This window comes from Chinchilla lanigera, unplaced genomic scaffold, assembly GCF_000276665.1.
Source record: "Chinchilla lanigera isolate Chin_1 unplaced genomic scaffold, ChiLan1.0 scaffold00031, whole genome shotgun sequence".
In the NCBI taxonomy this organism is placed as follows: domain Eukaryota; kingdom Metazoa; phylum Chordata; class Mammalia; order Rodentia; family Chinchillidae; genus Chinchilla; species Chinchilla lanigera.
This window is the reverse complement of record NW_004955432.1, coordinates 4937216-4951253: the sequence shown is the minus strand read 5'-3', so window position 1 is coordinate 4951253 and position 14038 is coordinate 4937216. Positions and strand designations below refer to the sequence as shown.

The 14038-nt window shown below is 39.1% G+C and overlaps 1 protein-coding gene across 1 annotated transcript in view; it reads left to right on the top strand.

Moving 5' to 3' along the window:
* Positions 1 to 14038, top strand: part of Abcb1 (ATP-binding cassette, sub-family B (MDR/TAP), member 1) — a 173576-nt gene that overhangs the window by 134096 nt on the left and 25442 nt on the right. The window contains exons 19-20 of the mRNA XM_005387974.2: positions 2831 to 2908; positions 9701 to 9784. Coding sequence (XP_005388031.1) covers positions 2831 to 2908; positions 9701 to 9784 — 162 coding nt within the window. The remainder of the gene's footprint in view (positions 1 to 2830; positions 2909 to 9700; positions 9785 to 14038) is intronic.

Here is a 14038-nt window from a genome sequence, read left to right as displayed (position 1 = left end):
AATACAAATTAGTAGTACAGTTATCTTAGCTATCTTCTATATATATATTCCTTCCTTCTTTCTCTCTTTCCTTCTTTCCCTCATCCCAGTTGTTATTTTTGAGCAGTTTCCTTGCCTTTCACAATACCTATTGTACCTTTTCAGTTTCTTACATTAGGGAGACAATGCAGTGTTTACACACGCGGGTCTGATTTATTTCACTTAAGAGTATGGCCTGTTAATTGTTGCATTCTCTGTCTTCCTTGCGCACCTCTACTTCCCTCCCCCCTCCCCCTGTGGAAATTGTGATGGAATCAGAGGGCATAGGTTGTTTGCTCATGTTTAATGATTGGAAGCAAAGGTAAGGAGTCAAAAATGGCTTTAGGGAAGCCCTGGACATGTTTAGATGTAAGTGCCGCTGGTCAATTTTAATACACAAAGAAACGTTTTCCTGTATCCTGAAAACAACAAACAAAATTCCCTTACTCAGCTTTTTCCAAAGGAAAAATAACCCTTTTAATGAAGGAAGAATAGCAGTCATCAAATAGAAACTGTAGGAACTATTTACAGATTCAGATTTTGTAGGTCACGTATCATTTGGCTGAAATAAATCTATAAAGAAACTAAGTGCTCTGGAAGTTAAGTAAGGTAAGGAATTGTAGGTTTGGTGTTACACGTAGTGTGTTAGCCTTCTGTCTTTGTGGTAATAGACCTGAAAATAACAAAGGAGAAAAATTTATTTTACCTGTTTTTAAATTTTTATTGGCATATTTGCAGTCCATAATGATTACATTCATCAGGGGAGTTAGTACATGCATATAACACATCTTAATTGTTTTTACTTCCCTGCCTCTCGCCTGCTCCATGATATTTTTTGATGTTAAATTTTTGGAAATTTTATATAGTCTAGATATTAATCTTCTATCTGAAGAGTAATTGGCAAAAATTTTCTCCTATTCTGTAGGCTGTCTCTTCACTCTGATTTTTTTTTCTATTCACAAGCTTTAAATTTAATGTAGTACTATATGTTGATTCTTGCTGTTATTTCCTGCTTATCAGAGTCCTATTCAGGAGCTCTTCGCCTGTGCTTGTGACTTCAGTTGTTTCCCTGGGTTTTCCTTCAGCAGTTTCAACCTTTTGGATGTTACACTTTGCAATTACCCATTCTGAATTGATGTTTATACAGGGTATGAATAAAGATCTAGCTTGTGTCTTCTACATGTGTATTATCTGGGTTTTCCAGCAGCAGTTGTTAAAGAGGCTCTCTTTTCTCCAGTGTGCAAGTGGTGATTGAAAACTACAGTGAATGTCTAAATTACACAAAATTTATAACAGTGAAAGACACATTGCCACTACCGCTCCAAATACCCTCCCCTGCTTCAAACATACTTACCCCGTCCTTCTTGCCCCTTTCTAAATTACGAGGTGTAATCAGAAGTATGGTGAGTGCCGTCCGATGGAAAGACAGGCTTACAAAATCATGACGTGTTCTCGTCCACCTTATTCACTGCATCTGATACTGTGCAGCTCCTGGATCTTCTCCAGAGTCAAAATGACCCTGGAAAGTAAATGTTTTGAATCAACTCAGGACATCAAGACAGCCAGGACAGCACAACTAAAGACATTCACAAAAGAGGTGCTCCTTGTATGGATTCAGGGAGTGGTCAGAACAGTGGGATAAATGTGTTCAAAGTGAGGGGAAGTGTTCAAGGTGCATTAATGGCAGTGTGCCTTTTACTGTAATGATTTTTTTATTCAACTGCACCTTGTATGTTTTTAGGCCCTTAGTCAAGAAGCAAACAGATACAGTTTTGTAGGTTTGTTTCTGTGTCCTCTGTTCTATTCTGTTGCTCTGTGTGTCTGTATTTGTACCTCTACTACCCTGGTTTGGTTAGTGTGGCATTGCAGCCTAATTTGAGATTGAGTGTCGTCCCTGACACAGAGTGTCCCCAGGGACCCTGGAGTATTGTTGTTCTGTGACTCTGATCCCCTGAAAAGCTCGGTCTCAAACAGTAACCCCCTCTCAAGGTGGGCTCTGGCTGTACTGCTGCAAAATACGGCCAGTGCTGCCTGGGTTCCTCCGCCAAAGCTGGCCTGCCAGCGCGGAGGAGTCACTTCCACACTAAATCCTCACCTGCGTTTACAGATTCCAACAACCTTGGGTTTCTCCTCTGTGGGCTGCTGGTTCATTGTTTGTCCCTGCGGCCACCAGCTCCAGGCTTACTGGGTGCTTAAAGAGTTGAATCGCCCACTTCCTGTAGCTGGCGTGGTGTTGCTGGCTCCTCCATACTTTTCACTGCCTTGCATTTCTGTTTCTTTCTGATTTTTTTGGTTTCTATCACTTCTGTTTTGATTCCTGCGGCTCTTTCTTTCTTTGGAATACAGCTTCTCATTTCTCACTTGGAACTATTCTCACTTGCAGATTCACGTGAAGGATACTTCTGTTCCGCCATCTTACCTGAAACCCAGATGCTGGCTTTTATCCATTTTTATCCACTTGAATACCTTTATTCTCCACATCTTTCCAGGGCTGGGGTGATCACAATTTCCTGTTTTCTCAGATTACACTACAATTTCTTGCATAACAGGACCCTTTTGATTAGAACTCCTTTCATTTCACAAGGGTCCCAAGTTAAATGGTGCACATGGGCACCCTGTGTCCAGGATCCCCTGCCTTTGGCACAACTCCAGCTTTCTGCGTGATAGACCCATGTTTATTGGGGAAACAGGTAGAGCTAAAGTCGGGGGACAGAGAAACACATTTGTAACAAATCTGTGGTCACTTTGCCTGTGAAATTGGTGGCTGAGCCTCTGAAAATCCTCCTGTGTGACCTGTTCTTTTTCTTCTTAGGGCTTCACTTTTGGCAAAGCTGGAGAGATTCTCACGAAGCGGCTGCGGTACCTGGTTTTCAAGTCCATGCTGAGACAGGTATGTCTGCTGAGGGCTGAGCCCTGGAATGTGCGGAACTCGCACTGGCGCCCGGGATGCAGGCGGTGGAGCTCCGTCACTTTGCTGGGACTCACTCTTGTAGTGCGTGACCCTCACTGTCTTCTCTGAGATGGGGCTGAAGCCCGCAGCCTGCTGACTGCAGGGTTGCACAGGGGCTTAGACTGCTTTGATGTAAATGGTCTCCTGACTGGATTCACCTCCGACTTTTGTCTCAGCATTTACAGGGAGTATAGGCAAAGGTGACCTTCGTTTCCCCTTGTCTCTCGTCTGTCTTTCTTCTCTCCTTCCCTCAATAACTCAGAATGGTTCATCTTGTTTCTTGCCCACAGGAGATATCTTCTGCATTCTTCTATTCCACAAATCCAAATTGGTCAGCATGGCTCATTTCTCACTTCCCAGTATCTTTGAATTAGTGCACTAACATACTAATTCCAGCTGGAGTGTTCTTAGCTAATAATGACTAGGTGGAATGGCGTGCATGCACATGTTGCAAACCTAACAATAGATAATGTGCATATTTTCTTTTGAATAGGCCGTTGGAGGTACTGGGTGTGGTGGTGTGTGCATTTCTGTAATCCCAGGCCTCTGGGAGGTGAAGCGGGTTGTAAATTCAAGCCCAGGTTGGGAAACTTAGTGACTGAGTGAGACCCTGTCTCAAAATAAAAATGTAACGATAAAAAAGGGCTGGAAATGCAGCTCAGTGCAAAGGCCCAGGGTTTATTCTCCAGGACCAAAAAAAAAAAAGAGAGAGAGAAGAAAGAAAGAAGGAAAGAGACAAGAGGTGTGGAGACTGTAACACAGAATTTGTATTCACAGAGGAAAGTTTGTTTAATAATTAAGAAAATTTTATATGTAACTTAGTAACTTTCATGTTTAAAATCCTTAATCACTTGCCATTGAATAAATGATTCTCTGGGATTTTGTCCCAGATGTGCCAGGGGTGCCGGAACCCCAGGCAGGAAACAAGTTTGTTCTGTTGACATTTTTAGGGGATGTTCATATTTTCCCAGCTGGATTTGGCTCTGTAGTCGTCTGCCATCTTCCTACCACCAACTAAAACGTCACATTTGTGAGAATTTGAGCAAGTGATGTGCAGAGCTGGGGCTGACTCTGCTGAGTGTGAGAGCACTCTCGGATGGGGGACCTGGCCTGTTCTCTTCAGATCTAACCACACTTGCAAACTGAAATTCCACTTGGGCTGAAGCTGATCTTGCTCCAGGGCCAAAAGTTGCATTATCCTACCAGGCTCAAGGGCAGCTCCCAGGTCCATTACACTTTGAAAGCAGAACTGGCAGACTGTGATGCCCTCTCCACAAGTTGCTAAGTGGGAAAAACATACTAAGGCCTTTTGCCTGCCCGGCATAGTACTGTTTGTAAGGTGTTTACGTTTGGATTGTGTCTGTCCTAGAGCAAGTTCCTTTCTAGTGGGGAGAAAGTGAAGCACTTGAGAATAATGAAAAGCAAATTCATAGATGCTATAAAAATGATAAGCTACAGCTTTAATGCAAATCATCAGTTCAGCGAACTCCTTAAGGATCTTAGGTATTTGTGACAGATATAATTCATACTTCAGATTTACAGTTTTGTATTTGTGTATTAAAAAATATAGACAGTCTTACAAAGAAAACCGTATTCCATGTTGAATGTCGTATTTTAATCTAGATGGATTTTTAAAAAATATGTTTTTAACCCCATTCATTTATTCTGCCCTGAACTACAGTTATCCTACTGCTTGTTCACCTTCTTTATTTGGATGTCTAGTAAATGCTTCCCAGTTTACTGCTTTCAACTTGAACTTTTCACTCGTATCTCCTTCCCCATGACCCTGTCCTTATCAGTAAATGATTACGCCCCTTTGTAAATCATCCAGGCTGAAAACCTTGGTGACTCCTCTCTCTGATGTTGCTGTAGCTCCTAGCCAGTTCCATGGCCTCCAAACCCATCCTGATTTAGTAGGTTCACCTCGTAACAGGCACAGTTTTTCTTCTAAAATATGAGTTAAACTACATCCTTTTGTCCCCAACCTGCCAAATATGTGTAAATCCCAAGGTGAAGACTGGAATCTTTACAGTTACCTAAAGGCCAACATAATGTGCACCTCTGCCCACTTCTCAAATCTCAGCACCAACGACTTCTACTGTCCTAAAATCCTAGATTGTATATCTTTGTGCCTCAGTGTGTACCTCACACTTTAGACCACTGTATAAGTGTGAGAGAGCTACACAAGGACAGAAATCTATGCGGAGGAAAAGGCACTTTTTACAAATTCACGTAAAGTTCTTTTTAGGCTACTAGCATCCTGTAAGACCTTCGTGCTAGTGTATGAACAGATCATATGTGCCTCTGCCCCAGGCCTCTGATGGGATGTTTCTTCCTTTCCTTATATATTCTCATTTCTTCCTTCATTTAGGTCTCTGATCAAATGTCACTGTAGAGAGAGCTTCCCTTTTCCCTCTTCACTTTCTAAAACAGCGCCTTCCCTCACTTCTTTATCCTTACCCCGTTCTACTTTTCTTCATAGCATTTATTACCATCTGAGGTGGTATATGAGTGTGTAATTGTGCCGTCTACAGCGAATTTACTGTTTTTCTTCATTGGTCTGTCCAACACTTAGAAAGCATGGTTGGACAAAGAATTCTTTCAAGAAATGTTTTTAAAAATGTATTTTTTATTAGTGTATGTTTGTGATACATAGTATATACATTAATTATGAGCAATTGGTACATATGCATATTGCATCTGGATCCTTTCTATTGCTTCTCTCCCATCTCCCTGGCCCCAGATCCCCTTCACATTTCCACACCTACTTCCCTGTTTCCTATGATCTGTCATTTATTTTTCTCTTTAAATTATTTATACTTTGATTCTCTTGCATAAGAGAAACCATGTGATATTTAACCTTCTGTACCTGATTTATTTCATTTAGCATTATGGTCTCAAGGTGCATCTATTTTCCTGCAAATGATTATATGCAATTTATTTCTTTGTTAGCACTGGAGGTGTGTTCCCAGAAATCTGGTATTTAACTCCTTTAGGATCTAACCACACCAACAAAAGGGATATTGTCTATTTTGTCATGGATTATAGCTACCATTTATATTCTTTTTTTGGGGGGTGGGTACCAGGAATCAAACTCAGGACCTTGCACTTCTCAGGCAGGCACTTATGCTGCTGAGCTATATCCCCACCCCCCTTCTACAAATGATTTAAATTTATCCTTTTTTAATGACTGAGTATACTCCATTGTGTATATGCAACACATTTTCTTTATCCATTCACCTATTGATGGTTGCTTCCAGTTTGAACTTCTATGAGTTGTGCTGCTATAAATGTGGGTATGCATGTATCTTGGTAATCCAGTGTCTTTATACCAGAAGAGGTATATCTGGGTCAGATGGAATTTCCATTTTTAATTTTTGGAGGACTCTCCATACTGATTTCCATAGCAGTTATATTAGTTTACATTCCCACTAACAATGGAGAAGGGTTCCTTTTCTCCCCACAGACTTACCAGAATTTGTTGTTTTTGAGTTCTTGATGATATCCATTTGTACTGGAGTAGGATGGACTCTGTGTTATTTCGATTTGCATTTCTCTAACAGCTAAAGAGGCTGAACATTTTTTCATGTATTTATTGGCCATTAATACTTCTTTTGAGAAGTATCTCTTTATTTCTATTGTGCATTTTTTTGTTGGGTCTAATTTTTTGTATGTTCTTCATATGTTCTAGACCTCTGTCTGAAGAGTAGCTGGCAAAATCTTTTTCCCAATCTGTATGTTGTCTCTAAACTCTGTTCACAAACTCCTTGCCTATTCTGTATCTTTAAGAGTTTTACCTACTTTATTTTTCAAGAGATTTTATCTTCAAACTGATTAGTCCAACAGTTCAATTATCTTCCAACTTATTTCTGTTTTTATAGCTAGATCTTTGATCCATTTTTTTTTTTTTTCCGGTACCAGGAATCGAACTCACGACCTTGCACTTGCCAGGCAGGTGCTGTTCTGCTGAGCTAAATCCCCAGCCCCTCTTTGATCCATTTTGATTTGATTTTAGTACAGAGTGAGAGATACAGGTCTAGATTCATTCTTCAGTGCATGGATAACCAGTTTTCCTAGTACCATTTGTTAAAGAGGCTATTTTTCTCCAAAATATGTTTTCAGCTCCTTTTCAAAGATCAGACGGCTGAAAGTGCCTGGGGTGTTTCTGCATCCTTTATTCTGTTCCATTAATCCACATATCCATGGTTGCTTTTTGTTTTTTGATGTCCTGCTGTGTTTTCTTTTTTCATGGTAGCTTTGTAATATAGCTTTAGGTATGGGATTGTGATGCCTCTTGCTTTGCTCTTGTTGCTCAGCCTTGCTCTTGCTATTCTGGGTTTCCTCTAGTTCCATATAAATTTTAGGATTATTTTTTTCTAGTTCTGTGAAGAATGATTTTGTTATTTTTATTGGGATTCTGTTAAATCTATATATCAGTTTGGTAATAGGGCAATTTTGACGATACTGGTTTTGCCTATCCAGGAAGAATAGATGGCTTTCTGTTTTCTGATGTTGTCCTCAATCTCTTTTTTCAAAGTGGTATAGTTTTTGTTACAGAGGTTTTCACTTCCTTGGTTAGGTTAATTCTTGGTGAGGCTATTGTTAATGGGATTGTTTTCCTGATTTCTTTCTTTTATTGTGTATGTACAGGAATGTTACTGATTTTTGTGTATTGATTTTGTATCCTGCTACTTTGCTGAATTTATTAGTTCTAGGAGTCTATTGCTGAAAGTTTTTGGGTCTTCTATACAAAGGATCGTGTCACCTGCAAGTAGGGATCATTTGACTTTTTCCTTTCACACATATCTCTTTTATTTCTTTGTTTTAATTTCTCGGGCTAAATTTTCAAGTAATAGATTGAACAGAAATGGTGAGAGCTGACACCTTTGTTTCATTCTTGATTTCAGAGGACATATTTTCCATTTTTCTCTTCTTAGTGTGACATTGCCAGTGGATTTGACGTAAATGACTTATCACATTGAGAAAGTTCGTTCTGTACCCATTTTCATCAGAGTTTTTAGCATGATGAATTGTTGTATTTTTGTCAAGGACTTTTTCTGCATTACTGAAATGATAGTGTGATTTTTGTCCTTGCTTCTGTTAATGTGATGTTTTGTGTTTATTGGTTTCATCCTTGCATCCTTTCATCACAGTGTGTGATCTTTTTCATGATTTGTTGTGTTCTTTTTGCCAGTATCTTGTTGAAGATTTTTGCATTTATGTTTATTCAAGAAATTGGCACATAGTTTCCTTTTTTATGTAAAGACCTTGTCTGGTTTCAGCGTCAAGACAATCTCTGCTTCCAGGAATGAGTTTGGCAGGGCTCCTTGCCTTTTAGCTGCATGGAAGTGTTTGGGGAGCCTTAGATGTTCCCCTCACTTTTTGGTAGAAGGCTGCAGTGAATCTGTTGGGTCCTGGGCTTTTTTATTTTGTAGGGTTTTTATTACTGCCTCTATTTTATTGCCTGTTACTGATCTATTCAGGCAATGTATATAATCTTGGTTCAACTTTGGTAATTAATATGTGTTTTTGGGGCTTTCCAATGGATTGGAATATAAGTTTTTGAAATAGTTTTTTATACTCCTCTGGATTTCAGTGGTGTCCATTTTAATCTCACCTTCATTTCTCTTTGCATGAATGTGGGTTCTTCCTTCCTTCTTTTAGTAAGTTTGGCTAAGGGTTTATCAGTCTTGTTTATTTTTTTCAAAGAAGCAATTTTTTTATTCATTGATCCATTGTATTCATTAATTTCTGTTCTGATCATTAGAATTTCTTCCCCTAGTTTCGGATTTGTATTGTTCTTGGTTTTTCTAGGACCTTGAGATTCATCATTGGGCTGTTTGGGTGGGATTGCTGTATTCTTTTGATGTATGCATTCACAGCTATAAACTTCCTTCTTAGTAATGCTTCCATTGTGTTGCATAGACTTTGATTTGTTTTACTTGTCATTTTGATATATTTTTATTCCTATTTGATTCTAGGAATTTTTAACTTTTCCCCCTGATTTCTTCTGTGACCTATTGATTATTTAATAATGTATTATTTAATTTCCATGTGTTTGTGTAGTTTCTATGGGTTTTCTAGCTGTTTATTTCTAATTTCATTCCCCTATGATCCAGTAGTAAAAAGGGGATTTTTGTAATTCTTTTCTACTTATTTAAGCATACTTTATGGCATAAGATACTGTCTATTTTTGAAACTTCCATGTGCTGCTGAGAAAGATGTATATTCTGTTTTTATTGGATGAAACGTTCTGTAGATACTTATTAAATCCATTGGCTCAGTGGTGTGATTTAACTCTGATACTGATTTATTGTTGATTTTTTTGTGTAGTTGACCAGTCTATTTGTGAGACTGGGGTATTGAAAAATCTTCCACTATGATGGCATTGGTGTTATCTCTGCTTTTATATCCAGTGGTTTTTGCTCTATGATATTGTGTGTGCCAACCTTTGATACATATATATTTACAACTGTTATCTCTTCCTGTTGAATTGCTCCCTTTACTAATATGTAGTAGCCCTTTTTGTCTCTTCTGACCAAGAAAATACTTGACAAATGAAAAAAAAGTATTGATGCCTTATATATTAATTTTTTTTGTTGTGTATTAAAGAGCAAATCCTGAATGTCAAATGCAGGGGATATAAGTGATAAACAGTCAGTCAATTTCTTCCTGGAGCTGTGAGTCTCTTAAATAGAGTTTTAATATAATAAAATCTCTCTTGTGCGACAGGATGTGAGCTGGTTTGATGACCCTAAAAACACCACTGGAGCTTTGACTACCAGGCTTGCTAATGATGCTGCTCAAGTGAAAGGGGTATGTGCCTTCTTCCTGTTTGTGATTGTTTTAATTTCAATTTGAACCTCAGCGTGACACTGATTTTCTCATTATAGGTGTTATCATCATTAAGAAAATAGACATCAAACCCATAAATACATCACAATGAATAACAAAAATGTTTTGTAAACATTGTTTCCTATGCAGTGTAGCTTGTGAGCTTTCTTTTCTTATTGATGTGTTATTTATACTGCTAAGAAGGTGTATGAAAAAGAACATGTTTTCAGTAAGGAAGAATTTCCAGCATATTATTTGGGATTATTATATTTTAGTGCTTAATTGATATAAAGTTGTAATTGCTACTGAAGATAGGATGTATGTGGTTGCTGTCTAAAAATTCAGGGGCATTATAGTTCACAAGGGAAAGAAGAAAATATTCCTAAAAATAGTTGAAACAAATGAAAAGCATATTAAATATGAAAGCAAGTGTAGGAGGAAATAACTTGAAAGTATCAAACCATCAGGTTTTGAGTTTTAGCTAAAGTGATAATTTCTTCTACAATTACAAATTTTCATCGTTATAATCTACAAAATGATGTGAAATTTTGAGAAAAAATGTGGTTTCTGCTGTGTTTCTCCCCACTGTGAACCCTGTCAATCTCTGTATTTTAGCTGTCCTGTGAGGCAGCATTACACTGACATTTCTTCTGCATAATAGATGATGCTTCTGTAAGATCAAATTAGATTATGAATGTGGGAACACACAGAGCGCTGTAAATTTGCAGTATAAATCTCAGGAATTGTTTTTCATGCTTCTTTGCTTAAAGCAAACACATCAACAAAAATCAAGATTTAGATCAAGCTGCATGAAACCTCAGAACAAAAATGGACGCTGCTTGAAATCACATTGAACTCTCTAAAAAAGATAACAGTTTTACCCTGATGAAGTCTACGAGGTTTGCCAAATCGCCTGAAAGGGCCCTGGGAAAATGCTAGGAGGGTGTGGAGTATTGGCTGGTTGGTTGGTTGTTGAGGCAGAGAGACCACACTGACAGTGATACAGGCAAAAGCCCTGAAAGAGGACAGGTTCTATCAGAAGATTAGCAAGTGCAGAAGCCCTGGGGCTGGAGCATCCTAGCATTTGTTCCCAAATAGAATGAGTAGATTACAGTGACCAAAGGCAAAAGAACTGTAAATGGTAAGCCATTGTACTGTCTGACCAAAGGGATAAAATTTTAAAAGGATCACTCTAACTGCTGTATGAAGATGCTGAAGGAGAAACTAGTACAGGCAGAGAGTTCATTACAGTCCTCTGGGAGTGAGATGAAATTAGATTCAGTTGGTGTGTCTTATTAATAGTAACAACATGTAGTTAATTCTGGATATAGTTTAAAGGTACAACCTAGAGAATTTGTTGGTTAAATTAGGTAAGGGATAAGAGAGGAAAGGAATTTAAGGATGATTCTAAAATTTTTGACTTGCAAAACTGAAAAAATGGAATTAATTTTTAATGACGTTGGGAAGCCTGTTGGATAAGTAAGCTTGAAAGAGACTTGAGCATTCTTAGTGGGACATGGTAAGTTTGTGATGCCCACATTAAAAATCCGCATGGAATTAGATGTCAAAAATGTGAGTGTTGGATGGGCATGGTGGAGTGTGCTTGTAATCCCAGCACTTGGGAGGCTGAGGAAGGAGGATCACCATGAGTTCAAGGCCAGCCTGGGCTACCTAGTGAACTCAAGGTCAACCTGAACTACCCAGCAAGACCTTGTCTCCAAAAAAAAAAGAAAAAAAGAGATGTGGATGTTTTCGTATGTCAGAAGTCTTTACAGAGAAACCTTGTCTGGAAATAAAGTATATATTTGGAGATTTCTCAGTGTAGTGGTGGCTTTTAAAGCCATGACACTGGGTGGGATAGCCAAGGAAGTGTGTGTGGATAACAGCAAGCCCTGGGTCTGAAATAAGCGTCGTCAGAAAGAAGCAGCAGAGTGTGAGAGAGTAGGCAATGAGGGAGAAGGAAGTGTCCTAGAAAGAAAACTAAGAAAGCATTTTGAAGATGGAGCAACCTAAGATATCAAATACAGATAATAAGCTTGTAGGATGATGGAACAGTTCACATGGTGTGGTGACTTGGAAGTGCTTGTGATTCTATCAAGAACTGTTTCTGGTGTGCGGTGGGAACAAAAGTGCTGGAAGAGGGCTCAAAGGACGGGGAGGGGAGAGGAGGCACAGCGGGGCACATGGTGAAAAGACTGCTAAACGGGGCAGAGAAATGAGGTGCTAGGTGGAGGAGGACAGTAAGGTATTAACTTGTGTTCTAGTTCAGTTATCTAGAGAATCAATAAATGATCTCAAGGGAAGTCTGTTTGGTCAGGATGGTGATTACTGTGCCAGGCTCCTAAAGCTTGTGTTCACTAGCTAATCTTTGCTGCCCTAACTTAGTGTACCTTCCCTAGGGATCCTGTCACATGTGCCTGTGTGCTGTGATGGACATGTCTACCCTGTATCCCATATGGTGTGTTGGACGCAATGCTATAGGTGATACGAACTCAGTTCCTTGCAGTAGAACCCCGTGCAGATAGATGAAACTTGGGAACCCTGCGCCACTGTACTTCTTCCCACTTCTTCAGTTTTTCTGGAGTGAAGACTTGTCTTACTCTACAGCGCGTTCCTGTGCTTGTAAAACTGGTAGGGAATCCTGTCTCTCCACAGGGTCATTCCTGGGCCCCGTGCCGTACCCCTGGGTGTCTAGCTGCCCACTGGCGTTGACCTTCTGCTCTATACTTCTTTCCTCAGACATCTCAGCCTACAACTTCGATGACCCCATCAACATTGACACCTGCCTACCTTGCTTTTAAAAAAACCTTCTTCATCCCTGTGTGCGGTACATAATGTTACATTCCATGTGTGGAGCTGGTCCATGGACAGAACACATCTTTTCATTTTTTTCATCCTCTTCCTTTCTCCTCCTCTGTCCATTTCATTTTCTCTTTAAAAAAACCTATATCCCTCTTTTTTATTTTTTGTTTTTATTTTATTAGTACATGTCTGCGGGACGAGAACTTTACATTCATCTTGGGGAGTAGGTACACGTACATAGTACAGTGTGTTTGTTTTCCAAATCTTCTCTCCACGCTCCTCCTTCCCTCAGTCTCTAAATCCTCTTTCCCTGTGTTCATTCTTGTTGTTATCATTATTCTTACCTCATGTTTATGACATATAATGTTTACATTCATTGTGTACTTGGTACCTATACATGGCTATTTTAAATCCTTTCACTTCTCTTCCCTCCATCTCTCCTCCCTCTCAGACTCCTGAATCCTTTCCCATTTGCAAGAGATACATCCCCTTATTTCTGTCTATCCATCCTTATTTTGCTTTCTGTTTGTACTCTGCCTTGCTCAAGTGAGAGATACCGTTCAGTGTTTCAGCTTGTGTGTCTGATTTATTTCACTGAACACTTTATTTTCCAGGTACATGGAAAATAAAATACACTTTATTTTCCTGCAAATGCCTTGAATATATTCTTTTTTATAGCTGAGTAGTATTCCATTACATATAGATACCACATTTTCTTTATCCATTCACCTGTTGATGGACCTACAAGCTGCTTTCAGGATTTAGCTATTGTGAATTGTGCTGCTATAAATATGAGTACACATGTATCACTGTAGTATGATGTCCTTAACTCTTCGGGGAAGATATGTAGAAGGGGAATAGCTGGGTCATATGGAATTTCTAATTTTAGGGGTTTTTTTTTGGTACTGGGAATCGAACTCAAGACCTTGTGCTTGTCATGCAAGTGCTGTGCCACTGAGCTGTATCCCCAACCCTCTAATTTTAGTGTATGACCCCCTTCCTATGTGAGAAAGCTCTGTATCCCTGATTCCTATTATCTATCTTTCCTTTTACTCTATTTATAATTTGGGTTTCTCATACAAGAGATACCACATGATATTTAAACTTGTGTGTCTGATTTCTCTCACTTAACGTTACAGTCTCAAAGTTCATCCATTTTCCTACAAAAGACTCATGTTTATCTTTCTTATGGCAGAGTAGTACTCCATTATGTATAAATGCCACATTTTCTTTATCCATTCATCTGCTGATGGGCATGTGGGCTGCTTCCAAGATTTGGTTATTATGAATTGTGATGCTATAAACATGGATATGGGGGCTGGGGATTTAGCTCAGCGGCAAAGCGCCTGCCTGGCAAGCGTAAGGTCGTGAGTTCGGTTCCTGGTACCGGAGAAAAACCAAAAAAAAAAAAATAAAATAAAAAAAAAAATATGC